General features: G+C 27.5%; 1 protein-coding gene across 6 annotated transcripts in view; it reads right to left on the bottom strand.

Moving 5' to 3' along the window:
* LOC106678806 (uncharacterized) overlaps window positions 1-26,585 on the bottom strand; it is a 286,482-nt gene that overhangs the window by 23,348 nt on the left and 236,549 nt on the right. For all 6 annotated transcript variants that reach the window (XM_067049279.1, XM_067049281.1, XM_067049285.1 and 3 more), the window contains 21 exons: window positions 26,171-26,290; window positions 25,870-26,080; window positions 25,662-25,777; window positions 18,690-18,863; window positions 16,533-16,716; window positions 16,167-16,297; window positions 15,895-16,068; window positions 15,534-15,800; window positions 14,744-14,929; window positions 14,413-14,596; window positions 13,577-13,725; window positions 13,325-13,393; window positions 12,933-13,102; window positions 12,512-12,723; window positions 12,290-12,417; window positions 11,249-11,423; window positions 10,718-10,890; window positions 4,436-4,526; window positions 2,087-2,277; window positions 1,637-1,817; window positions 81-283 (listed from right to left, as the gene is read on the bottom strand). In XM_067049279.1, coding sequence (XP_066905380.1) covers window positions 81-283; window positions 1,637-1,817; window positions 2,087-2,277; window positions 4,436-4,526; window positions 10,718-10,890; window positions 11,249-11,423; window positions 12,290-12,417; window positions 12,512-12,723; window positions 12,933-13,102; window positions 13,325-13,393; window positions 13,577-13,725; window positions 14,413-14,596; window positions 14,744-14,929; window positions 15,534-15,800; window positions 15,895-16,068; window positions 16,167-16,297; window positions 16,533-16,716; window positions 18,690-18,863; window positions 25,662-25,777; window positions 25,870-26,080; window positions 26,171-26,290 — 3,489 coding nt within the window. The remainder of the gene's footprint in view (window positions 1-80; window positions 284-1,636; window positions 1,818-2,086; window positions 2,278-4,435; window positions 4,527-10,717; window positions 10,891-11,248; window positions 11,424-12,289; window positions 12,418-12,511; window positions 12,724-12,932; window positions 13,103-13,324; window positions 13,394-13,576; window positions 13,726-14,412; window positions 14,597-14,743; window positions 14,930-15,533; window positions 15,801-15,894; window positions 16,069-16,166; window positions 16,298-16,532; window positions 16,717-18,689; window positions 18,864-25,661; window positions 25,778-25,869; window positions 26,081-26,170; window positions 26,291-26,585) is intronic.

Genomic DNA, 26,585 nt, shown 5'->3' with positions numbered 1-26,585 from the left:
AATTTTAAAAAATTATAAAATCAAATAAATTGTATTATTTTAGTTTTAAAATGAATTAAATTAAATACAAAATATCATACATGTATTCTATTAGATTGGAGGAGTTCCGTGTTGTTTAAGGACCAGGTAACTGTAGGAGTCGGCTTACCATCAACAACACATTCAAGGCACACTGTGTCCCCAACCTTTACCAATGTATCAGAAAGAAGCTTCTTAAAGACTGGTTTACCTTCTTCAACTACTTCAGGGAAAGTTGGCTTCGGTTCAGCTTTCTTATCCACAGCTTTAACAATAAACAAATTTTAAAAATATTTCCTCAAATTTCCTCAAAAAACTTTTCAAAATATGGTAAAATTAGGAGTACTTTTTTCAATTCCAGGTTTAACATTACAATCAACTGAAAAAGGAAGTGCAATATAAAAGATAAAAAAAAAGTTTAAATCATTTTTTTTTTTTATGTAATTCTTCATATAGTTAAATTCTTTTACTATATGTATGTAAGGGTATTTCCAGATTTTTTTTTCTTCTAGGAAGATTAAATCTTATAAACAAAATTTCGGCAGACAAAAATTAAAATTTCATAAAATAATTTAGATCTTGGAACATGTTAAGATTTGATGAATATCACAAAAGCCTTCAATAGATATTAAAAAAATCTAGTACAGTTCATGAATCACAAGTTTCACTAAGCATCCTACTTTGAGTTGAAATCACCACTCCTTTCAAATCCAAGAACTTCTTTACTATTTACAAAGAGTAAAAAAAAACTACTACTACTCGTTTTGTTTTGCCATGATAGTTAAGAAATTAGTCAAAAAGTTTTGACTGTTATCTTAAAAACCATGGAAACACATACACAAAAAAAATGTTTTCCTTTTCTTTAGTTAATTATAAAATTCTTTCAATTTTATGTTTCTCCATTGGTAATTACTGCTAATAATGGTGAATTATTTCAAAAAGCAAAATTGAGAATACTTAGAAGGAAGCTTTTTGTAAATTAATTATTTAAGCCCAGTCAGACTATTTCAATGAGGATAGGACCTTACTGATATCAAAGACTGCTTAATTGTTCATTCATATCAGGAGTTTAACAAAAATTGTTAAAATCGTTTTGGAGAAAATGATAAAGAAGTGTAAAATCAAAATTATAAATTGACACTTCCTGTCGGTCAATTTTAATGGAAAAGTTTCAGATATACCAGTCTTAAATATGTATTTCCAGGTCCGTACCACTTTTTATTTTTTCAGCTAGACTATTCACGCACACATACACCCTATTTTGCAGGCCTTGCTCAATGGAAATATGTTTTTCCATTGAAAACTGAAATTCAAAATTTTGTCATGATTGCAATACTTCCCCTTGCTATATATTGTATATAAAAGTAAGAGAAAGTAAAAAAGCAGTTCACATTTTTTAAATGGGCTTTTATTTGAGGCAAATGAAGTATAATAATGATATAATTCAGGTTGAACAGTCTAAGCAAAACCAAAAACTTTCTTATGTTTTTTTAAATTTTTGATAAACAGTGGCGTATAATAATAAATGCAAAAAAGGTGAATCACCAGCTAAGATTATCATTACTACAGTAATTATCATGTTAAACACAACATAATTTAACATTTGTTCTGAACTGACCTGTTACATTGAGGGTGCATTGTGAAGTTGCCTCACCAGCAGAATTAATAGCTACAACTCTGTAAGTTCCAGAATCTTCAACTAGAGCCTCTTCAATGATCAAAGAGCATCTGTCACCATGGAAGACTAGCTGGATGTCCGGTGATTCTTTTACCGGCTGATTGTTATGATACCAAATCACCTAATACATATTAAAATTTAAAATGACAAGTATCTAAATAAAAATTAATACTAAACTAAACAATTGAGCTGAGTTTTATAATAAATACAAAAATAAAAGTAAACAACTCACTATTCAATCAATAAGGAAATAGATTAATGTATAGATTACTTTATTGATTAGTTTTCGTTCTCCCAGCTACCTTAATTCACTAACTATCATTAAATTATATAATTTACATTTTACAACACATAATAACAGATAAGCAAAAATGAGAATAGGGAACATACTTCAGGCTCGGGCTGGGCTACAATTACGCAGTCGAGGCGAACCTTTTTCCCCTCAAACACTGACTGATCTTTTAGAGGGACCTGAAGTACAGGTCTAGCTGGTTCCATTTCCTCAGTTAAGTCAGTGTCAGAACTTTCCTCAGGCAGCCGCCCCTTCACTGTCAACGTTCCTGTAGATACTGTACTGCCACCTGTATTGCAAAGAAATGCAGAAAACAATTGCAATAAATCTATAAAGATAGAGTAGTTTCCAAAATAGATAGTAGGGAATATGTAAAATGGATTTTTACCTTATGTTTAACAGAGTTAAATTTACATTTTAAATTTAATTCCTTTGATTCAGCCCATTAACCATTAATTCAACTATTTTAAAACAGGAAAACATAAAAGAAATAAAATAAAATAAATAAAAGGGATAAACCTCTTATAATTTAAAAGTAAATGAAATTTAATCAATTTCTACATTCAAATTCAATTAACAAACTGAATTATTAGAATTAGAATTAATACAAATTCTACAAACGGACTACTTATGGTAATAATTGCAATAAAAAATTATAATTTTTAACCTAATTACCTAATTCAATTTTTATTTTTATTAAAAATCTAATTAAATTTTAAACCCAATTACTGAAACAGCAACAGAATAGAACAGATTTAACAATAATATATTTATTTTATGATACTAGAGCAATGGTTCCCAACAGAGGTTCCACTAGCTTCCTTTAGGAGTTCTGCGAAAAGATTTAGGACTGGGTCATTCCACATCAACTCAACATAGTTTTGAGACTTACCATCTCAGATTTTTTCAATTTTTTTTTGCACAGGTGTTGTGTAGGATTCCTAAACTTTCTTAGATTACACTTTTAAGACAGATAACTTTATTTTATCAAATGATAATGTAGAAATTCTGCCATTTTTCTACTTCTATCAAAAGTATTCTGCACTTTTTCCTACTTCTTCCATCATTTTCCAACCTCTACCAAAACGATTCTGTCATTTTTCTACTTCTACCAAAAGCATTCTGTTGTCAAAAAAAGGGTTGGGAACCACCGTACTAGAACAAATTTACTTTTCCATACAACTAATAGTAAGATCTAACATAAATTGTTATTTTATCAAAATTACATTAGCTTATCAAACATCTTCTGATTAAATAAAACCAACACAATCATATATTGAATACATCATTAATGAAATGTTAATCAAAATACATTAAATATGAGATTCGATTTCATAGTATCTTACTATGAAATATTGTTTAATTACTGAGCAATATGAAGAGCCATTCATGAATAAATCAGTAAAATTAATCTTCATATGATACATTTCTGATTTACTGATTTTCGAGATGATTATAATACAAAATACTTAAAAATCCCAGGACATAAAAATTAATTAATAATTACAGAAATGGTTGCTGACTGCATCATTAGGAAAAATAAATAATTAAAATATAACAGTTACAATATACTACCATATCTTTTAGAAATAAAATTATAATACTTTAAATTTGTCATTTCATTATGAAATATTGCTTTTTAAAAAACTGTATCTCGGGAAGGATTGAACATATACAGTTCTACTAGGGCTCATATTTTAGAAAATGTACTTAAATGATGTTCTGTTAGGTTTTTTAGCGTTATATGTAGTTTTAAAGATATGGAGCTCTGAATGAAAAATTAATTTTGTTTATGTTTTGAAACAGCCGCCAGTTTCGCAGGTAGCATGATCTGACTGGCATACTCTTATTTCTTTATTGGCAATGCAATAAAGATTCAAAAAAGTGCTACCAAACTTTTTGATTAGATAATATCAATATTTTTGCACAACCTCTTGGACTAAAAGGTAAGAAATAGCTTTGCTAATAGGATTTCAGGACAAGCTTCAATAGACATATTTTTTAATCATGGATCTAAAATTGGTAAACTATTAATAATTACAATGATCTGACTTTTGCAATGAGCAATTAAAAAATTTCTGAGACTAAATAAATAATGGTACTTTGCAACCATAATTAATTTGGAGAAACAGATAACTATTTAGGAAATTTATTTCCTAATTAAACAAGAAGGAATATTAATAATAAAAGTCAACCTTTAAGACACTGATTTTTCTTATCATTTAATAAATATAATGCCTTTTAAATTTTTTTTTTTTATTAATTGTAGAATAAATATATTTTTTGTTTATTTAATTTTGACTATATTCAATTATCTCTTTACACTTTATTTTATCAATATTTAACCATCACTTCATTATTATTTGTTTGGTATGGTTTACATTTAAATAAGAAAAAGATACACCTAAATTGTTGAAATAACTACTTGATTAGTGAAAGTAAATTACCTTTATTTATTGCCTTTAAAGAGTAAACACCTGCATCTTTTGGGAATGCTTCAGTAATGACTAAGTTAACTTTGGTCCCTTCTTGTATCAGCTGCAACAACAGAATTTTATCCAATTTGAGTATGCAAATCAAAATTATATAATATATCTATGAACCCAAAATAGATTATTTCCGTCATAAATCTGGATTTGAGCATGACTTTACATACTAAAGAATTCCTTACATGTGTATAATGTATAATCTAGGTGTATAATTAGTATGTTATTAGTTTTTTGACTCGGTAAATTGTATTATTAATATATGTGCTAATACATTCAGGAAATAAACACAGAGTAATATTAAGTGGAATCATGCTTATTTGAAAAAAAAAAAACACATTAGGAATAATTTGTTAATAAAAAATGGTAAATTATTACAACATAAACAGTTGATTAAATTTATTTTTGCAATTTATTTATTTTGTTTGGTCTCTAGAATTTATGAACCACAACTTTTAGAAAGCGACCTGGCCACATAATGAATGAACTGAAACAAATGGATAAGAGTCAATAAAGTATTCATAAATAACACTATATAGGTACTGATCACTGCCTAAGAGAATATTAAAGAGACATTTTAAGCAAAGATGGTCCTTTAAATAATTTCTAATTCTGAGATATTAACTCATTTTTGTGGATTGTTCCATGTTCAGTATTTTCATAATCAGTTCATGGATGGTATAACAATGTGGCTCGAGGTTTGGATTTTTTCTGTAAGACAAAAAACAGGAAAAAATGGTTCTTTTATCTGAAAAGTTTTGAAAATTAAGCCATTTATGCTTTTTTTGAGATACAATAGGAATTTCAAGTTTGAGACCTCCAATGTTTCCAGAAATATAAAAAAAAAAAAATGCAAAATTACTTACTTTTTTTTGGCAATCTAACAATACTACATTTAATTAATCAAGAGAAATGTAAAAGTTAATTCTCAACATTATTTTTGTCTGGGACATCCATTTGGAGTAACCAACTCTAAGTCTACTGGGATTCAGTCAAAAGAGGACCAGAAAGGGATCTTGGTGGAAAGTTTATGGGAATTCCGGAAAATTCACTCATTGATGTTTTTTAGGGTAATGCTCACAGTTTTCAACTTGAAACTTCATTTTGTTTGGTAAAAATATATTAAAAAATAAATATATTTTTATTTTGCTTCTAAAACCATTTATTGTTATGCATAGATTATTTTATGCTTGATCAAAGAAGAAAAAATTATCGACAATTTTAACTTTAATGATTTTTTTTCCTTGGCTGCTCTATTTTGAGGCAAGTGCAATTATGATAAGGAATACAGTCCAGTCAAATGCGGAACAAAAGGTGAACTCGAAAGTTTTAGAATAGTTCTTAAAATTGCTTATATATGTTTTTTGGGACTCCTATTATGAATTTCAACTTTTTGATAGCAAACTTCTCAGCCAAGATCTCTTTCTGATCTCCATATGACTTTCATCTCATAGTTTTGACTTAAGCTCATTTTAAAACAAATTTGCTAAAAAAAATCAAAAACAAAATCATTATAATCAACATTGCAGAGGTAATTTTAGTTTCTGTGTTTCAGTATCTAATTGAATATAGAATAATACATGGTGTTCAAGTTATAAACAAAAAATATATTAATTCGTCTTTTTTTGTTGTTATAATTTTGGAAAAATTGAGGTCACAAAGTTGAAATTGGTAAACAGGACCCTGAAAAAATATAAATGAGCAAATTTTCGGAACTTCTCTAAACCTTGACTAAAACGCAATAGACTAAAAGAGGTAGCTTCTGAACATTGAAAAATGTTAAAAAGAAAAGTTGTAAAGAAATTACTATTACTTTCTATTGAGATATCTTTCTAATCTCCATATGGTTGACTGGACTATATGGCATTTACTTGTATTTTGAGAATTTGAGGGTTGGTTCTTTTTTTTTGGAACGTGGTCTATATGTATCATAAAACTCTTACTATATGACTTTTTCCTGATGCTCAAATGCCAAACACTATACAACTTTATAAAAATCCTAAATTATTAACAGGCCATTAGATATCATCCATAAAACATAACTAAACTTCCTTACTAAGAATTAAGAAAACACTAGGAATTGAATAGAACAGTGATCAGAATATATATTACCATTTATTGTGGAACGTAAGAAATTAAAAAAAAAAAATTCTTCCAAAGAAATGTATTGACTATTATAGAGGTACTATGTAATAGAAAGTAGAGTTTTCAGTAAAATATAGAAAACAGGAGAGGTAATGTAATAATTAAAAATTAGCATTTAGTTACAACATAAAAACTAAGTATAATGAAATTAATGTAAGTTTATTAAAAAAAAAAGTCAAAGACCAATAAATTGTTTTTGATTTTTCATGATTTATTCCACTTCATTCATATTTATTTGTTAAATAATACTGTTAGAATAATTTACTATACTAATTATGTGTTATCAAATAAAAATCCTCATGTGAATGAAGTTCTGACCTAAAGCAAATTAGCATAGTGACCTATATTGGACTAAATAGAACAAATTTAAAAATGAACTATCACTAACATTCAATTTTAAAATAAGTGAACCACTAACAAAAAAAAGTAATAATACTTACTCTTTTTTAAGTCAAATATGGAGAGAAAAAAATAGGATGGAATCTTCAAAACACAACACAAATGTACATGTAAACCAATAAATTAATCATATTTCAACCATTATTCATAAAAGTGAAAAACTATTGGATTTTGATGTATAAAAATGTAAAAGTGCACAAAAAATTAAAATGTATGAAAGGAAGACAAGCCTAAAAAAGTTGGTGGCAGAAAGTTGATCCTGTTTGGTGCGGGGAGGTTTAAACTTGGCCTGTTGTGGTGCCCAGCTTGGCCCAGTATCAACATACACCTCTAGAACAGTAGGGCAAGGGAGAAGTAGTCTGATTAGGATCAGGCCAAATATTTTTATAACATTACATTACCAGCAGTATTTTAAAAGAAAATTTATTTTAATTTTAAATTGAAGGAAAAAGTGTGAACATTTTGTTAATCATAATTATTTATTAATAGTTTAATTACAATAAAAAGAAGTAAAAAGTAACGAAATCATTTAATAAATACAGTCATACCATCCTATAGCTTCTTAGTTTGTTTTTTTTTAATTAACTCAAAAGCATAGTTAACAGTCTCTAAAATATTCTATTTCCATTTAAATAAATATGATAAGTTTATTATTATTTTTTTTTTAAATCAGCAATAAATAAAAACCAGAGGAAGAAAAATAGGAATAATTTAAAAATTTTAATTTTTAGCACAAAATCTGTGTACAATATATATTAAAAGTTTAGTTAAATTGAATATATATGAATTATCAGCAGATTAAAACCAAAAGCTACGAGCTATTAATATACTATAAAAACATAACAAATAATTTTAACATTAAACAAAATTTAATTCAACCTTGTAATTCATTCATAATTCAGTTCCAATTAAATAAGATTATTTACTTCCTTTTTTTGTTACAAACATCTTCTAATTCGTAATAATTTAAATATGAATGCAAAACTTTTCTTGTTGGCATAGTGCTATGTTATAGTTTAGTAGTGTTTTTAAAGGGAATTTTTTTTTCTGTTAAATTTTACGATTTACAGGATATTTTTAATATACTCAAAAAAACATAACAAATAATTTTAATATTAAACAAAATTTAATAATTCAACCTTGTAATTCATTCATAATTCAGTTCCTATAAAATAAGATTATTTACTTACTTTTTTTCAAATAATTAATTTGTAATAATTTAAATATGAATGCAAAACATTTCTTGTTGGCATTGTGCTATGTTATAGTTTAGTAGCGTTTCTTTAAAGGGAAATTCTTTTTTTTTTTCTGTTAAATTTCACGATCTACAGGATATTTTTAATATACTCAAAAAAACATAACAAATAATTTTAACATTAAACAAAATTTAATTCAACCTTGTAAATTCATTCATAATTTAGTTCCTATTAAACAAGATTATTTACTTCATTTTTTTTAAAAACATCTTCTAATTCGTAATAATTTAAATATGAATCCAAAACATTTCTTGTTGGCATTGTGCTATGTTATAGTTTAGTAGTGTTTTTTAAAGGGAAATTCTTTTTTTTTTCCTGTTATATTTCATGATCTACAGGATATTTTTAAAAACAAAATAAAAATTATGATATGATATTTTTAATGATGCACCCACATCAGACATGAATTATAGCTCGAGCTAAAATAAATAATCTAAAATTAGTTGAGCCAGAAGGCTGGAGCTTCCAAAGTTACTAGCTTGGCCTATATATTTAATCAAAGCAGCCTCAAACGGGTTCCTGTAGTTGACAGGGAATGCAACTCTGCCTATCTGTCTCCTGATTACTTTACTATGTCGACCATTTTACTTATTTACACCAAAGACAAAAATAGTGCCAAGAGACATAATCCAGCAAAGGCACAGCAAGCATTTGATCTTTTATTGGTTTAGTGCCAAATTTTAGATGATAATAGCTTAGTTAGATTAGTAGCATTAAAATAATGTCAATAGCATATTTCAGTAGTATTTTTTTTATCACTGGGCTTGCATTTATTAATAAAAACCAAAATAATCCTAGTAGTAATAATAAGCTTAGTTTTTATATTGGGTTTCAAATAACGTAAGCAATTTGTAAAATTGCTTGTAAAATGAACCATAGCAATAAAATAATTGAAGTTAGTTTTTTATATTTATGTTATATACATCATATCTGACAAGTAACAATTGAAGAAATAAATGGATGATGTTATGTAACATTTTAGGTAAAATAGAGATATTTGCTTTGAAGAATAATCTAATTTTTTTACAGTAACTTTTTCAGAACTTACAAATTAAATTTTTCTCTAACACATATGTTCATAACAGCACCTTCATTCACTCATTTCTTCAATGAATATGATATGTTATTTATATTCTTGAAAAAAAAAAAAAAAAACTGTTTAATATGGGTACTATCTAAGAAAACCGAAGGCGATATGTATATTTAAACATAGTTGGACATAAGATATAGTTATGCATAATCAAATTACTGCTATAGGAAGATGTAAATAATATTATTGTTAGATAGATTAAAAAATGAACAGAGAATATTGTGTGGTAACATTTATCTGAAAATTAATTAAATTATCTTTTAATAAATCATTTCAGGAATTATAAAAACAAGTTAGAAAATCACATTAAAATGTCTACCCTGAACAAAACTACTTTTCCATCAAATAAGATGTTTTTCAATCAAGATTGATAAAAAAAATTGAGAATTTCTTCTGTTTCTATTGCTACATATCTTTTTTTTTTTTATCTATCTATCTCTATATATTTGGTAATCATTCATAAATTCCTTTGATATTTAAATAATTTCGCCAGTCGGGACTGAATTATCAGTCCAGTCATTAATACATTTGAAATTATCCAATAAAAATATTTGGTAATTAAAAAAAACAAAACTATAACAGATTGTTTAGTTTTAAATCAGAACTGTGGACTTTTAATTATGAGTTTTGTAGTATCAAAATGAAATATTTGAAGAAATAAGCTGGGTTTGAATAAACATGGTTTAAAGTGAACAAATAGGATTGATACAGTTTCTGGCAAATACCAATCCCCGGGAATAGGCTAGATTCTGAAACTGGTACGATTGCCAGATCCAATAAAGCCATCTAAAGTTAGACCTAATTAGATACAAACAATTAACAATTAATATCTACTAATTAATAATAGAGAAGTAATATATTAATAGTCAACATTTTTCATTTGAATTATGAATGTCTAAAAATATGTCTTTTGAATAATTGTAATTACAAAAAAATTATAATAAAAGAGTAAAATAAACATAGGAATTGTATGCAGTAACATGATTTTATAAAAAAAAAAAATTTTTTTCTCTTCTTGTTAATATTTATTAATATAATAATTCTAATCATTTAAAGTATGATAAAATGTATTTAGAAAATAAAATGAGAATCTTTAAGAACTATGAAAATATGTTTAAGAGGAAAAATCATTAAAACTAAGAGAGAGGACAACTCTGAGATTTTTTGTTCCTTGATGCCATACAGTTACAGTCAGAGTAATGTTTCCTATATCAATTTAGTAGTTTTATGTATCAGAAAAATATTATCTATATCAATTTAGTAGTTTTATGTATCAGAAAAATATTATCTATATCAATTTAGTAGTTTTATTTATCAAAAAATATAATAACACACAAAAAAGCATTCCCTTACTTTAATTTCTGGAGTTTCATTGACAATTCTGCCATCATGTGTCCATTCTAGTCGATCAACGTTGGCTACTTCACAATCAAGCCTCACTTTCTGCCCTGCTCTTGCCATTACATTTGTTAATTCACTTATAAATTTTGGAGGAGGCACTGTTTTTAATGGGCTTACCGACTTGCCTATATTAGTTAAAGCAAATTATTAAATACATAATCATTAAACATTATCAACTTAAAAATATTAGAAATGTAAGCATCATTTGAAAAGTAGGTCAAAACTCTAATTTTACCTAAAACAAAACAAGTGTAAAACTTCTGTATTTGGTATTTCACTGAGACAAGTATAGTTTTACCAATCCATTTACCAATCCAAATTTTTTATTTTTGTAAAAATATTATATTGTAAAATATTAAATAATAAGATAAAATCTATTTTTTGAGCTCTTAAGCTTGCTCAAATATACCTTTGAGATTTTTTATAAGCCTTAATAATGAAACTAAAGAGATCAATAGAAAAATTAAAGATTGTTATACTTACATTTAACAAAGACTCTACAAAGGTTGGTCTCAGAACCTACAACATTAGTTGCAATACACGAGTATTCTCCATCATCTTTAAGAGTTACTTTTTCCTTTTTCAGTAGTGCTTCTCCATTATTATATGTTATATTATAAGCCTGCTCATTGTCAATACACAATTTACCATGATACCACTAAAAAAAGGTATTAAGACAAAAAGTAATGCCAATTTCAAAAAAAAATTTTAAAACTAGGAAAAAAATTTAAAAATTACAGATGATTCATTTTTTCTTCCTCATTAATGAAGGCAATGAAGTTTTGTAATCAAAGGAAATTCCAAATATTTATGTTCTTATAATTGAATATTGTCACTTGTATTTTAAGTTTAAGCATTTACCCGATTTTGATGAAATTTTTCAGGGATTATGTGGGTTAGTATCTAGCTGGTATTATAGAGATTTTATCAGATTTTATTAACTACTATTGCTTACCCATATTGCTAAATACATAATACATACATACTATTGCGAAAATATATTTTTCTAGGTATTACTCATTATACATTTCGAAACGGTTTGTCTAGTTTAGCCCTAATTTGGAAGAAATTTGGGGAATTAGTTTGAAAATGGTTCAGTATTAATTTTATCAAATCCCATCCATTACTATCGCTTTGCCATGTACAAAAATATTTTTCTTGATACATGTATTTCTAACACAGTCCTTCCGTAGATTTTATTCTAAAATGACAAATCAAATATGTTAAAAATAAAAATAGTTAAATTTATTCTAAAAGTTTGAAATATAGGTAGGTACCCACCCACCCATTAGATAATGAAGAAACTATACTGATCTAAGTTAATGGCAAACTTAGAAAATATTTAAAATTATATATGTTAATACCTTTTGAATATCTAGCAAGATTAAATCAATAAGTAATCTTTAAACTTGAAAATATTATTACAGTGCAAAAAATAAGAAATATCATTTAACTGGAAGAAACATCAGAAGAAATATTTAGTTTAGGCTGGACAAAATATAAAGAAGAATATAAAATAGCTACCTGAACTGTAGGGAGAGGAACACCAGACACAAGACATCTTAGATTCATTTCAGACCCTTCATGGAATGTTTGAGAATTGAGTGGTGTTATGAACACAGGAGGAGATGGTACATCTTCTGGCCAACATTCTGCATTTTTTAATAAATATACCATTAACAAAATTTCGAATGAATACTTCCAATTTTAAACTTACTAAGATTTGATAATTTGTTAAATAATTACCAACAACGGAAAGTACTGCAGTTGTAACAGCAGATCCTGCACTGTTGTTAGCAATACAAGAGAAACGAGCACTGTCTTCAGTAAAAGTTTCTTCAATTCTAAGGGAGCACTCACCATTTGCAGAATAAGATACTTTGTAATCTGTATTCTTTTCATCAATCATAACCCCATCCTTCTCCCACCTCACTTGGGGAGTTGGTTTTCCAGTTACCCTGTTTTATTTATTTTTGTTTTATAAGTAATTTTATTTTTGTATTACAGTGTAGTGAAAATATATATATTTACATTTTTAAATTTAATTTTATACAATATTAGAATTAATCTTTAGTTTGATCTAAAATCAAAGGTGGTGTATGAAAGACAGTACTTTTTAAATGTGTGATTTTAATGTGTATATTATTGTAAAAATATATTGCCTTACTTGCAATTAAAAACAAAACTTGAACCCTCATTGACAGTAGCATTTGTCAACTGATCTGAAAATGATGGAGGGATATCTTCTACAACTTTTACTTTTTTTGGAGGAGGACTTGGAGTCTTTCTAATTTCTTCTATTTTAAAGGCTGGGCTTGGAGTTAAACCTTCACGTATCTAAAAACAAGAACAATTACTAAAAATCTTATACATTTTGTAATTAGAAAATTTATTACTAGAATTATTATTATTTAAAACATACTTCAAACTGATATAATCAAGTAAAAAAAAGTTACAATTTCAAACTGGACAATAAATAAAATGATAACTAAGATTAGTGTAACTATCTTCAAAATTTTAAAAGAAATTTAGGATAATTTTATAAAAAAGATAACTTACAGTTTGAATTAATGTTGAAGAATATTCTCTTATAACTGTTCTTGAATGGATTGACTCACCATCAACATCCTAGATAAATTAACAAAAATTGTATGATTAAAAAAACAGAAATTTAAAGCTTCAGATAATACAAAATATTTTAGATGTTTGAAATTTAATATATTACATTATTTAAAAATTATTTTACAAAATGATGAATAACAGATAAAATTAATTTAATTATTTTTTTAAAAATAAATATTATTAACTAACCATGAATTGGATTATAGGTTGAGGTGAAGGAGATTTCAATTTATCAGAAATAGCCCTTAGTTCAGAGCTGACATGGCTGAATGTATCAAACATTTCCTTATTCTCACATTTAACTTGATGAAGACTATGAGGAATAATACTCCCAGCACCTATAGAAATAGAATGAATAAAAAACCTTTTTTAACCAAGATTGATTTAATTCTATAGTATATAAACTTCCAACAGATTTTTATGCACTCAAACCTATTTATTTTTTTTTCAATTAGTATTTGGTACTTGAACTTAAAATTATAATGTTTAAATGGAATCAGAAAAACATAAAAATGAATAATGATGTTAATTAAGCATTTAAAAATGTAAATTAATTTTTATAAGCAAGTTTATTACAAACACGAGGGACATTACGAAAAAACTGGAGTAAAAATGTACAGCTCACTAGCTTTACATTGATTTAAAGGGCTTATATTCCATTTACTAGCAGAATTTATGCATTTTGATGTAGCAGGGAATACTAAAGAAATTTGTTTTTTTTGTTGGCACAATAGACCATGAAGATAAATCCCTGCAAGAGCACAGATTATCTGGAAAGGATAATTAACCCAACCTCATGTTGCTACGAACTATGGTTTACAAGATGCAGATGCATGCTACTCATAGTCTCATTACCAGTCTCTTTGGGAACAATGTGGTAGTGTCATAGTGAGGCAGGCATGCAGGATTTTTAGTATCGGTATCAAATTTCTTAGTTACTTAAGGCTTGTATTATTATTCAATATATACACAGGATGAGGGTATTTTTTCTAAAATCAATTATTTTATTAAAATGAGAAAATCACCATAAAGTTCATCGGCGAGCCTTGAAATTTCAGATATTCGTTCATTTTGTTTTTGTTCACCAGGTTTAAAGAAATTTTCAAGCTCTTGAAGAAGTTTATTAACTTCAGCATATGTTTTTACAAAAGTTGATCTATGTACGATTGTGGTGAGTAGATGATTGCCTTCCTTAAACCAGTTTTCAGCCTGCAAATTAAAATGATTTATCATGAATATTTATAATTAATATAAATTATGATCAGGAAAAATCCATTTGTAATGATGAATTGTTTACTGACAGCCTTTAATGCTAAATAAGTCATTAAAAAAAAACAACAACAATTGAAATAGTACCTCCTGAACAAGAGAATACAACTGAATGGTCAGTTGTATTTTAGAACGAGCACGCTTAACTTGCTCTTTAATATCATTCCACCTTTGTTGAATTAATGACAATTCTCTTTCAATATCATTTCCACCATCTTTATTGCATAGATCTTGGCCACTCCTAAGGAAATCATTTATCTTCACTTCTATGAGCTGAAAAATCAACCATCAAAACAAACAGATATTGAATGGATTTCAAAATCAAAAATATTTCATTTTTACTCATAGGTTAATAATTTACCAAATGTATTAGCTTTGAGGGGATGCATTTATATAAAACTAAAAAGAGAAGATTATCAAAGTAAAATGCGAACATAGTAAAGATATGAACTAATTTTCCTTCTAGAGATTTAAATTAGTTAAGTTAGCAGAAAATTTATGTTTTCATCATTTAATTACTTTATTTCTTAACGGGCCTAGTACTGTCATAAGTTAGTTACAAACAAACCAGATATTATGTCATGCTTTACCTCACTTCATAGTGGACAAAGCTTTGCAACAAAACATAAGTTAATTTTAAATATTACTTAATTTCCTGTTTATAATATAAATATGTTTGGTTGAGCCACTTAGCTCTCTGCATATTACACAGCCGGTTTTATTTTCATAATTTTATCTAACAAAAGTTGTTAAAATATTTAATAAATAATTCAAAGCTAGATGTTATAAATAACCTTGGTTTTCAGGATGTTTAGCAGAAATAATATGTTACTATACAAAATCATTAACTTGATATTAGATCAGTAGAGTAGCTTACCTGAATAGTTGTTTCAAAAGCTTCAAAATCACGAGAGGCTGACAGTGCTTCATTCAGTGATTCACCATAGCCTCTAGATGTTATCAACTTATTAGAAAGACTTTCAAGACTTCTCTCTATTTCTCTGAGATTTAAATCAAAAGCTGCTCTCTTTTCCATTTGAGATAATTTACTTTCCTTGGTAGTTAATAACCTCTGCCAAGAGTAACGGAGATTTTCAACACATGTCTCCACTGTTCGAACGTCACTTTCTCCTTTTGGACCTTCCTGGATTAGAAGATATTGATTAAAATGGAATTTCTTAAATTAAAATTGTAAGATACATTTAGAAAAAACAAAAAATCTTAAAATAATTAATTACCTGTACTTTTATCCTCTCTAAAAGAAGAGCACACTCAGCATGACAAAGATCAAACATAGCTGCCACTGCTCTCCTATCAGCATCCAAACTTCTTTTAAAGCTCTCAACATTTTCAGAGAAACTTCTTAATGAAGTTATTTCCTCTCTCTGACCTCTTTCTATTTGATTTTCAATCTGAAATAATGGTGTTTGGATAAATCCATTCAGTAAACTGACAGTTAAAAATATTTTAATTTAATCATTACCATTAACTACAAAGATATTTATTTTACCTGAGATATATTATTAAAAAATGTAAGCATTTTCTCCAAAAGTACTTGATAATCAGCAGAAATAGCATTTAGTCTGGTACTAAGATCTCGTAAACGGTCTGTTATACTGTCATTAGGAGCATGAAAATCACCTGAATTATGAAAATATAATTATTTTTATGAGAGTCCTAAGAAGTAAAAATACTTATTTAAAACTTAAAAATTTTACTTAGTAGAATAAAACAAGAATATATATTAGGAAGTAAAACTGAAATCACTAATGTTTTTTTGTTGGATGAGAAACAATATCAATTATTCTATGATTTAATATACAACCAAAAGCAATGAAACAAGTCAATAAATGCTTGTAAAATAATTTTAACTCACTTGTTGATAAAAGAGCTTGAGCTGTTTCCTGTCGCAACTGGATCTCAGTCAAAGCCCTCTTTATTTCAGGAAGAACGGCGTTCAGTTTCTGTTCCACATGACCAGCTAATTGTCTTGCTGAGTGTAACTCAGGATTTAATGCAGGATACAGTTGGTCATACAGCTTCGACACCCAATCCACTGTCTATTAACAGATTGATCAGAATAAAATTGTTATTTAGTGACTAATAATAACAGTTTCCCCTTATCAAGATTTAGTTTTGAAAGAATCATACAGACGAGTGCCTCATCAAAAGAAATAGTAAAGTAATATCAAATGAATTTTAAATAAGATATAAAATTCAAATTTTATTTGCATTATTTTTTAACTATATAGTCAATATACATATTCTCTTTCAATTGTAATTCAAAAAAAATTATTAATGAAATTAGACATAAGTCCCAAACAACAAAACAAGCATTTATAAATTGCAGAGGATAAACTTGTCTGTATAGTTCATTATACCCACACAAATGACAGTTCAACTCAGATCACTGGCAATGGTTCAAAAAAGATTTTACATTCAGATGTCCGTCTAGACTTAGGTCATTAATTAATTCATTTTGTTTCCCACCGGCTTTCTATATATACAAGCATAATCGAATATATATTATACCTTATGATAAAATTACATGAGATGCCAAAGAAATTCAAAGGCCAGTATGTACTGAGCAGCAATCATATTAGATAAAAAGTTTAAGAGATTTTTAAATTTTGGATCCTTGAGCTATTCTAAAAATAAATCCATAGGTCATTTACACATCTGGCTAAAATATAAATAAGTACAAACTTCAAACACTGGAGTCAAAATTTAATTAATGACCAGGACCAAAATAGAAAATAAGATTTAATAAATCAAAACTTTAATATATTATTATTACTTCTTCAAACAGTTATTGGAAAAAACTTTAAAAGGAAACAATACATTATACCAATGACTGCCTTTTTATACCTTTGTTTTTCATTATAGTACTGAGTGACTGATTAAAATTTACAATCACTAATCCAATATATTTAGTAACTTTATTGAAGATAAATGATTCATAAATAAATAAAATATTACAAAAACGAAACCTGCGTAAATCACAAAGTAAAAGTGTAATTTGGAGCCTTAGAACACCATTAAGTGATATTAGAAAAATCAGTATCATCTCAGATAATAATTATTATACATACTTTTACTTTAACTAATTTGCTTGTTAAAAAAAAATCAACATTTTGGGTAATTTATAAAAATGTGTTATTTCATTTAAAAATGAAAAATCCAGGTTTCCGAAAAGCAATATGTTGCATTACATCCAGGACAGCTGATCTATTGAAAAGATAAAACTATGTAGAAACTATAATTTTATAGCAACACATTTAGTAAGTTTGTATTCTGAATAACACTAATAATAATGTAGATAGTGTTCCTTGAAATAACAAATAAAAAAAGAGAGAGAGACAGAGAAAGAAACATTATGTTTGGTGAGTTGCATTAGAGTTTATTTTTAATTCAATCTAAAAACAAAAAATTAAGAAATAACTATAGCACACAATATTCATAAAATAAAACTTTTCCTATGAGATGATTTTAAATACCAAATATATAATCAATAAAATAAGCATCCTTTTCTATCCAAAAATTAAAATTAATATAACAATAATTATTTGATAGCAATATATTTAGTTAGTCTTTATCAAGAATAACATTACTGATAATGTTTTCTTTTGCAAATACAAAAAACAAGAGTAATATGTTTTATGAGTCTTTATAATGTTATAGATATGTTCTTTGATTTAATCTACAAAAAATAAATTATGAAAACATTAAAACACAGTATTAACCAAATAAAACTTTTTTAAGCAGTTTTATTATTACGAAAAAAGAAATGGTAAATTTATTATGCTTTTCTTTTACTTTTTCAAAATTATGTTTAATGTAAAATTACTATGATGGTCAAACATCAAAGTAAGTTATTAAAAATTAAAGTGCAATCATACTTCACATGTTATGTAATACAAATTCTTAAAAAAACATTATAAATAAAAGAGAACTTTAAAGTAAATTAAAGATAAATATTGCTATTTTAGCACTTTGATTACAAACACCAAGATAAAAACGGATATTTATTTACCTTATGACTAGCAGCCATGTTGTCATCCCAGAGTGCCCTACTGTTCAGTTCCTCCTCCCGCCTTCCTCCCAAGTACTGTTCCCAGTCGTGCTCAAGATTCCCAAACTTCCTCTCTACTGCTAACCTAATGTCCTCCAGGCAGCCTCGAGCTCGCCCTGTGTCTAGTCCCGAATCCTGAAAAATTGGCAATATTCCAGTTCCAGCGACAGTTAGCGTTATTTTTAGCCAATGATGGCACCTGTATCTTCAACTGTTAAAGCTGCTAAAATCATTATATATTAGAATTTTTTATTGGAAATTTGTAATGTATCTATTCAATTTCATTTAATTGTTCAACTTTTTAAAAATAAACACTTATTAACTAGAAGAAGACATTTAATAAAAGAAAAAGAAATTTTAAAGTTGTCAAAATCGATATAGATTAAACAATTTACAGAGTACAAATAGAGAGTAAAAAAATTATGAAAAAGGTTGAAACATCTCACTATTTATGAAGTAAAGTCATAAACTGTATATAACAGTACTTTATAAAAACCAGAGAATAAATAAAGTATTCGCATAAGATTCAGAGGAAATAATATACTCTTCAAGATACTAAAATAGTTTTTCTCGAACAATGGATAGATAATAATAAATACATTCATTAAGAAAAGCATGAATAAGTAAATTATTTTTAATTATGGGCTATTAATAGAAAAATGTTAATTGCCAATGGATAAGCAATTATCTTCAATGGCATTAAATTCAATAGCCGAAAATGGTAATTATTTAAGAAAAATTATTTAATAACATAAGTAATTTATTTTTAGATTTACTAATTGAAAGGATTTCAAAATTTCACCATCTAGAAATAATTAATTATCCATTATGGTTTTAAAATGATAGAAAACAATTAAGATTTAGCGGACGGAGAAAAAATAGACTATAATCTAAACAACTGATCTCATTTAAATTTAGCACAGTAAACAAGCAACTGTAAAGTAACTGAGCAGTATATGAGGGAACTGGAATGATGCATGGTATAATTCCTACAGCTTAAGTTTAACCACATCTGATCAATCAGTGTAGGGTAAAAAGTAATTTCAATTACAATTACTTAACTAATATTAAACTTTGTAATATCAGAAATAAAATTAAACAAATTACAACTACCTAACAAATTACTGCAATTGTGATAGTGGTCCCTGAATACAATGACTTAGTTAAGCCAAAGTAATTGCAATTAATAATTACAACCTTATCTAATTGAAGATGTAGCGATAATATTTAAGCTCATCTCTAAAAGTTACATTTCAGCTATGAACTTTTAAGTTTTTTAATGGTCTAAGCTTAATTTTCTATTGGTCTTACATATTTATATTCGCTGCTTACCTTTTAGTCAACTGTCAGTAATATATATATATATTTAATCCTTTTACTGACAGTTGACCATATATATATAGGATCAAATATATATTGCAAGTCATTTAGATTTTTGATCTTTTACATTGCTCTATAAAAAAACAAAAACACTCTTTGCACTTAACTCTTCTCCTGGGTCCCTTCAATGATTGCAAAACCTTTGAATGGTTCTTTAATGAATTACCATCAAACAAAAACACAAAATATTTATGATGAGAAATATATAACTAATAAGAATAAGATTAACCCCAACGATTAAGCTACAATAACCTAAGAACAATTCTTGAGCTGAGTATAGCTGTTCCTTAGATTCTTAGCTAGTGAGCTTTTGACATAGCAAAACTGAATAAAAAATTTTGGAGCAGTCAATTGATATCATTATTGTCACAAAGTTACATTTGATGCCTCAAGTGATTTCTGATTATAATTTTGCCATTGCTCGCTCTGTGCTGAGTCCAGTAATAAAGCCAGTCAGCTGTTTAGGAATGTTTTCTTTGAAGAAATCTCGGAGATAGTTCAAGATAACTTTTTTCATAACTTTTGCCATATGAAGGAAGGCTGATCAAACTGTATTATTCTGGCTTGTTACCTTGCTTAGCCAGTTTAAGTAGTAAGCTATATGTATATAGCTGTGTTTAAGATATATGATTAGGAATGTCAAGAAATATACTAATGACTTCTGTGCAATGCTTAATAAAACTAATGAATTCAATTAGACAAAATTGATTCAGGACCATATAGGTACCTATTCAATAACCATCTCTTAAAATTTCATCAAAATCATATTAACTGTAGCTTTATTAAGGTTAGTAATCTCCAAAAAAACAAAATAATGACCTATAAAATGTTTTTCAGTCTACACATCTTTAAGAACAGAATCCGGACAATAAATTTTCCCAAACAGGAATGAAGTTTAATTAAGTTTCACATTTTTATTACAAAAATAAATTTTGTTTTTTTATCTTCTGATTCTATTTATCATGGTAAAATGTTGCCACACAACAATATCAAATTTATTAAAAAATTGGTGTGGTTTGTGGATAAACTTTTAAGGGTATCTAGTTGTCATGACAATTACAGGCTCTTACACAAGTAACCCTTTTATTATGTATATGGTTACTGCACTGTTCCATTTTGTATTATAATATTATTAAGCCTAAAGCCTTCCTTAATAAATATTTTGTATAATTGTATAGTTTCAGAAATTAGCATGTTCAAACTAACCCTTCTGCTTTACATATTAACATAAACAAAAAATAAAATAAATCTAAACCAGGATATGTTTTCAATCTTTTTTTAGAATTTTTTTCTGCTGAATATGTAGGTGGGCAATTAATTCAGTTACAAGTAATATTAAAACATTCTATTGTAAAATTATTCAAAGAAATCCCATGGGTTACATTTTTGGTTAGAAGTTTTGTCTTATGTACAAGTTAAATTTCAACTTTCCTTACCAACAATATTTTATAAGTGAACATAAACAAAATGTAAAATTGTATTGACACCTAATGATATCATAAATAGAAAATTTTATATATTTACCAAGGAAAATGTTATTGTAAAATCTGACAAAAATAAAAATTATTACAAATTAACTTTCACAAAAATCATACACACATGAAGGAATCATAAAAAATTAGATCAACCATAAAAAACTAAAACTTTTTTTCTATCACTTAGACAGTATTCTAAATGTTATACACAAATATTATCTACAAATATAATCTTTGGTAAATATATCTATAATGATGCAATGTACTCATTAAAATGTCAGATGAAGTAACTTGAGATTTTATATTTTAATTAAATTAGTACACAGATCATCAAAAAAGTACAGTCAGTAGGCATTCTAATAATAAATTATCAAAGATTAAAAGTACAGACAGCAGATATCTTAATTAAAATTGTATACTCAATAAATTAATTTAAAAATAATAACATAAGTAAATAATAGATAAAAAACCAACAGCATCAAATAATCAAAAATCTCTGTTTAATTGCCACTAAAATAATTAGTCATAGGAGATACTCACAAATCTATATTTATAGATAACAACATATCTTAAAAATGTTAAGGAGTCATGTAAGAAAATTGAATTTAATGATTTAAAAAATAAGGACATATTTGGAATGATGTACTTAATACATTCTAGAACAATGTATGTAATTAACACCAACAGAGGTGACCTAGGATACAGAGAGGAGGCAAAACAAAACAAAAACTAGTAATGAGTAAAATAAGAATAAGCAATACTAATTTTCATGGAAAAGATTATCATATTATCCTAATGATCCAAAAACTCCAACAAGATCACGGAAAAGTTAATTAACATGTCTAGAAAATATGAAGAATTAAAGCTAAAACAATGTATAAAACAGCTAATCTTATAATTTTTACTAAATATCCTATTAAGCTGTAATATTTTCTAAAGACCAAAAGGCCTAAAAAATGTTGTTTTTTTTTCCCACAATATAAAAATTATTTTAAATTGAAATTTATAAATATTAAACTGAGGAATTGGAACTATGACTAGTTTATCGATTAAGAGATATTATCTTCCTCTACAATAACAATAATTAAATAGGATAGAAAAAGCTTCTTATTATACTCCACATTTCTATACCAGAAAGGTTCAACTTATGTAATATAAATATTTAGTGATTTTTACTTTCCAGATTCTCCTTTATTCAAAATATATAAAATCAACCAATGTTTTGGAGAACTCCACTGTCCTCAAGGTTCTTTTGTATAACAAAAATCTTTTTCTTTTTTGTTTTCAATATCGCAGATCTCTGTGCCCTATCAATACAATTTTTTTTTTTTAATTTAACAAAATAATCAATGTACATTTGTGATATTATAAAAAAAAAATTATTATACAAGAGAACCCTGAGGACGGAGGAGTACTCTGAAACACTGATTGATTTTAAAGGCAAATATGGGAAGTACAAATCACTAAATATTTACATAATAGAAAAAGTTGTTGTGTTACAGTAGAGAAATCAGAGCTTATTTGAATTATAATGAAGCTGAAGAAGATTAGAATTTTTTTTATCATAAAATAAGAATATCACATTAACTTCAAATAGTGGTGCAAATAAATTCAGTGCATTTCATATTAAAAAATTGTTTGATTACTGATTAATCATTATTATTCTTTGAGATACAGGCCATAATTTTCCATCATCCATCTTAGAGCCAATGATACAATGCTACTTCACAATTATGATAATCATGGCTACCTAGAGCAATAGTTAATTTTGAAGACCTTGTCACCCTATCTACATTTCTTTAATCAAGCCTGTCCAACAAATGTAAAAAATGATACTCCTTCCTCCGCTTCATCATTAACTGAACAGCATTTTTAGCTTTATTGCCTTATATAATAATCAAAGAAAATAATGTGTTTACAACAAATCAAGACATCACTCTTTCATTTCGTAAATTAAAAGAAAAAAAATTACTTGGACCTTGACTTGAGCCAAAACATGGGTAAAATCAACTAAGAATAAAAATAGAATAAACAAAACTATGCTTGCCTTAGGAATAATAAAAAATAATCCTAAATAATACACATCAATAATAGTTAATCCTTGTATGATCAGCCAACAACAGCACTCTCACACAGCACTCCGTTAAATCAGCTGGACTCATTGTTCAACTCTGAATGTTTGAATTTTCTGAAATATTTTCTGTTACACACATACATTCTTTGGTTTCAAAGTAAATTGATAACTGCCCCTTGTGGAGGTAAAAAACAAAACAAAAAACAAAACAGTGGCTGGGCATCCTTAATCCCTATCCAAACTCTAAGCCCCTCAAACAGGAGAAAAACAATATGATGACCAAGTACACTAAGCTCATTGCAAATTCTCAACTTGCAAGAAGAACAAAATGTTAGAAGAAGATTATAATATAAAAAATGATTCCCTGACTTTTATGGATGGTGAGGGTAAACAAAAGAAATTTTAAAAAATGGCATCCAACCACTCAGTTCTTATCAACACCTCAAGCCTCTCAAAATGGTTGAAGAAGGTTATCGTATAAAAAGTAGTTACCTTATACTTCAAGGTATAAGTATAAGGTATAAGTATAAGGTTCAAGGTATATTCTATTCTCACAGGGTAGTGAGAATAAACAAACAAAATAAAAAATGGTAGCAAAAAATGGAGTGCAGCGATTGGCTGAACACCCAATAGTAGGGAAAATTAGTGGTCACTTGACGAAAAAGAGTCAGTATAATAGTAACGTGACTAAAAGAGGGTGTGCATAATGGTCATGTGACTGATCACCTGAGTGGTTGAGGCTAGGTTGAGTAGAATTTAATTTAAATCCCTTGCCATGGGTCACCTGACCCAACAGTGGCTTCTGATTGGCTGCCTAATGATCAGATAACTGGTCACATGACTGATCACCAGAATGGTTAAGGTTAGGTCAATCTAAAAATTTAAATTCAAATCTCCTGCCATATGTCACCTGACCAAATACTCTTCTATTAATCAAATACACTTCTCATTGGCTACCTAATGGTCACCTGAGCACTGTTGTTGCTGCTATATAGCACTGCCGCAGTTCCTAGATTGCAAAGACCTGTGCCTCAACTTCCTGAGCTACAGACGGCCCATGATGATCTGAACCAGAAAAATATAATTCAGGTGATAGTAATGCAGTGAATAAAATAAATAGTAAGGTTGTAGAGATTAACAATGAAGGGATTCGTTAAAAGTAAAGAAACAATAGTTAACATCTGAGGAATAGACTGAAAAATAAGTGAGAGGATGGTGCTACAATTGATCTTGTGGATTTGGGTTTGGATGGTGTCACAGGACAGATGTGTATAGACAATAATTGGTGGTAAAGTTATCCAACGTTTGGGTTTGTTAAGTCTTTAATTGTTACTATTATTATTATTATTATATTTTTAATTAAACTATTTGAAGAAATTGGCATTTTGAAGCTGAATAGGATTTAAAGAAGAAACCGAGGGGAACTAGAGTTGTATTGATGTCAAGATTAAGAATATATCAAATCAATGCATGAGACTATTGCCATTAATAGTAAGTGGAACCAATGTGTGGAGAGTTATTTATATGGTAAGGAAGAAAAATCCAATCCACTTATTTCACAGAAAATAAGACAGAACAGTTCCTGAGAGGCAGCTGGACAGAGAAAGTACAGAAGGTAATGCCACTACTTCCAGATTAGGCTGATGAAGAAAAGTAAGAACAGAAGTACATATTATGAATCTATGTGTACAGCTCCTTCAACTGCTTATATAATAATCCTGTCAGATTTATAATTCCACAATAATGTATTCCTAAGCGATGCTGCTGTTATTGCCAAAGTATTTTTTATATTTTAATTAATGTTCTATATTCATAAAAGGATTTCATTAATTAAATTATTATTTTAAGTTTTTGCTTCCTCACTACAAAAGGTAGGGAAGCTTTGTTGATTTTTTTATTATGTTAAAGTCCTCAGTTTAGAATGACTTTCCATTGCAGCATTCATTTGATTGGTTAGAAGATTGTAATAATTTAATTCTAAACGTGTAATTAAAAATTATATACCTTCATAGAATCTTGATTGAAGTTTGTTGCTGTGTTATCCATTTGTGCTCTCAGCTGTTTAGCAGATACCCAAAGCTGTTCACCTTTGGACTCATTTTCTCTTAACTTGATGATATCTAAAAAATTAAAAATAAAGAAGTCTTATTCATTAACAAAAAGTAAAATCAAGATAGTATAGATTAAAATTATTACAATACACTCTACATACCATTTATTGCATCAAGTTGTGTATTCAGATTCTGGGACAGTGACAGGGCCCTGACATAGGAGCTTACTAAGTTTACCCTTGACTCAAGAGTGGTAGACAAGGAGCACCATCTTGATTCTAGTTCAAGACAAGTATCTGCTATTTCTGTCTGCTTCCTTCCACCCACTTCACGAGCGCTTGAGATTAATGCTTTGATTTCCAGTGTTTTTGTCTTAAAAGATAAAATGAAGCATTTGTTTATAAGGTAAGACATATTTGTGAATATTTTTACAAGATATGAAGGCCTCAATAGAATTATTACCTGTAAATCATTCAAGTTTCTTTTATAAACTTGTAGAAACTCTCTAGCAGATACTAGATCGTCACCCATGTTGGTCACACCAGAGAGGTAACCTTCCAAACTAGTTAGAAAAGCGTTCAGCTAGAACAAATAAGAAATTATAGCACTTAGAAAATAAAGTACAATCAAGCTATATTACTTCAAAAATGTATTCAATATTACAGTATTATGATCTTCAAAACAGTTTTTTTTAAATCCCTCACACATCCTTACTTTAAAGAATAAAAATTCTACTAAAAAAATTACAGTTAATCATCCAAACAAATTTAAAAATATCTTTTTGGGGAAAAAACAAAACAAAAAAACTGTTTAAAATTGCTCCTTTATAAAAAAATTATCAAAAAACATTAATTTTTTTCGTAGATAGCTTATCCGT

Source organism: Halyomorpha halys, unplaced genomic scaffold (genome assembly GCF_000696795.3).
Source record: "Halyomorpha halys isolate HHAL.00 unplaced genomic scaffold, Hhal_1.1 Scaffold161.1, whole genome shotgun sequence".
NCBI classification, from domain to species: Eukaryota; Metazoa; Arthropoda; class Insecta; order Hemiptera; family Pentatomidae; genus Halyomorpha; species Halyomorpha halys.
This window is presented reverse-complemented; position numbering and strand designations above follow the sequence as displayed.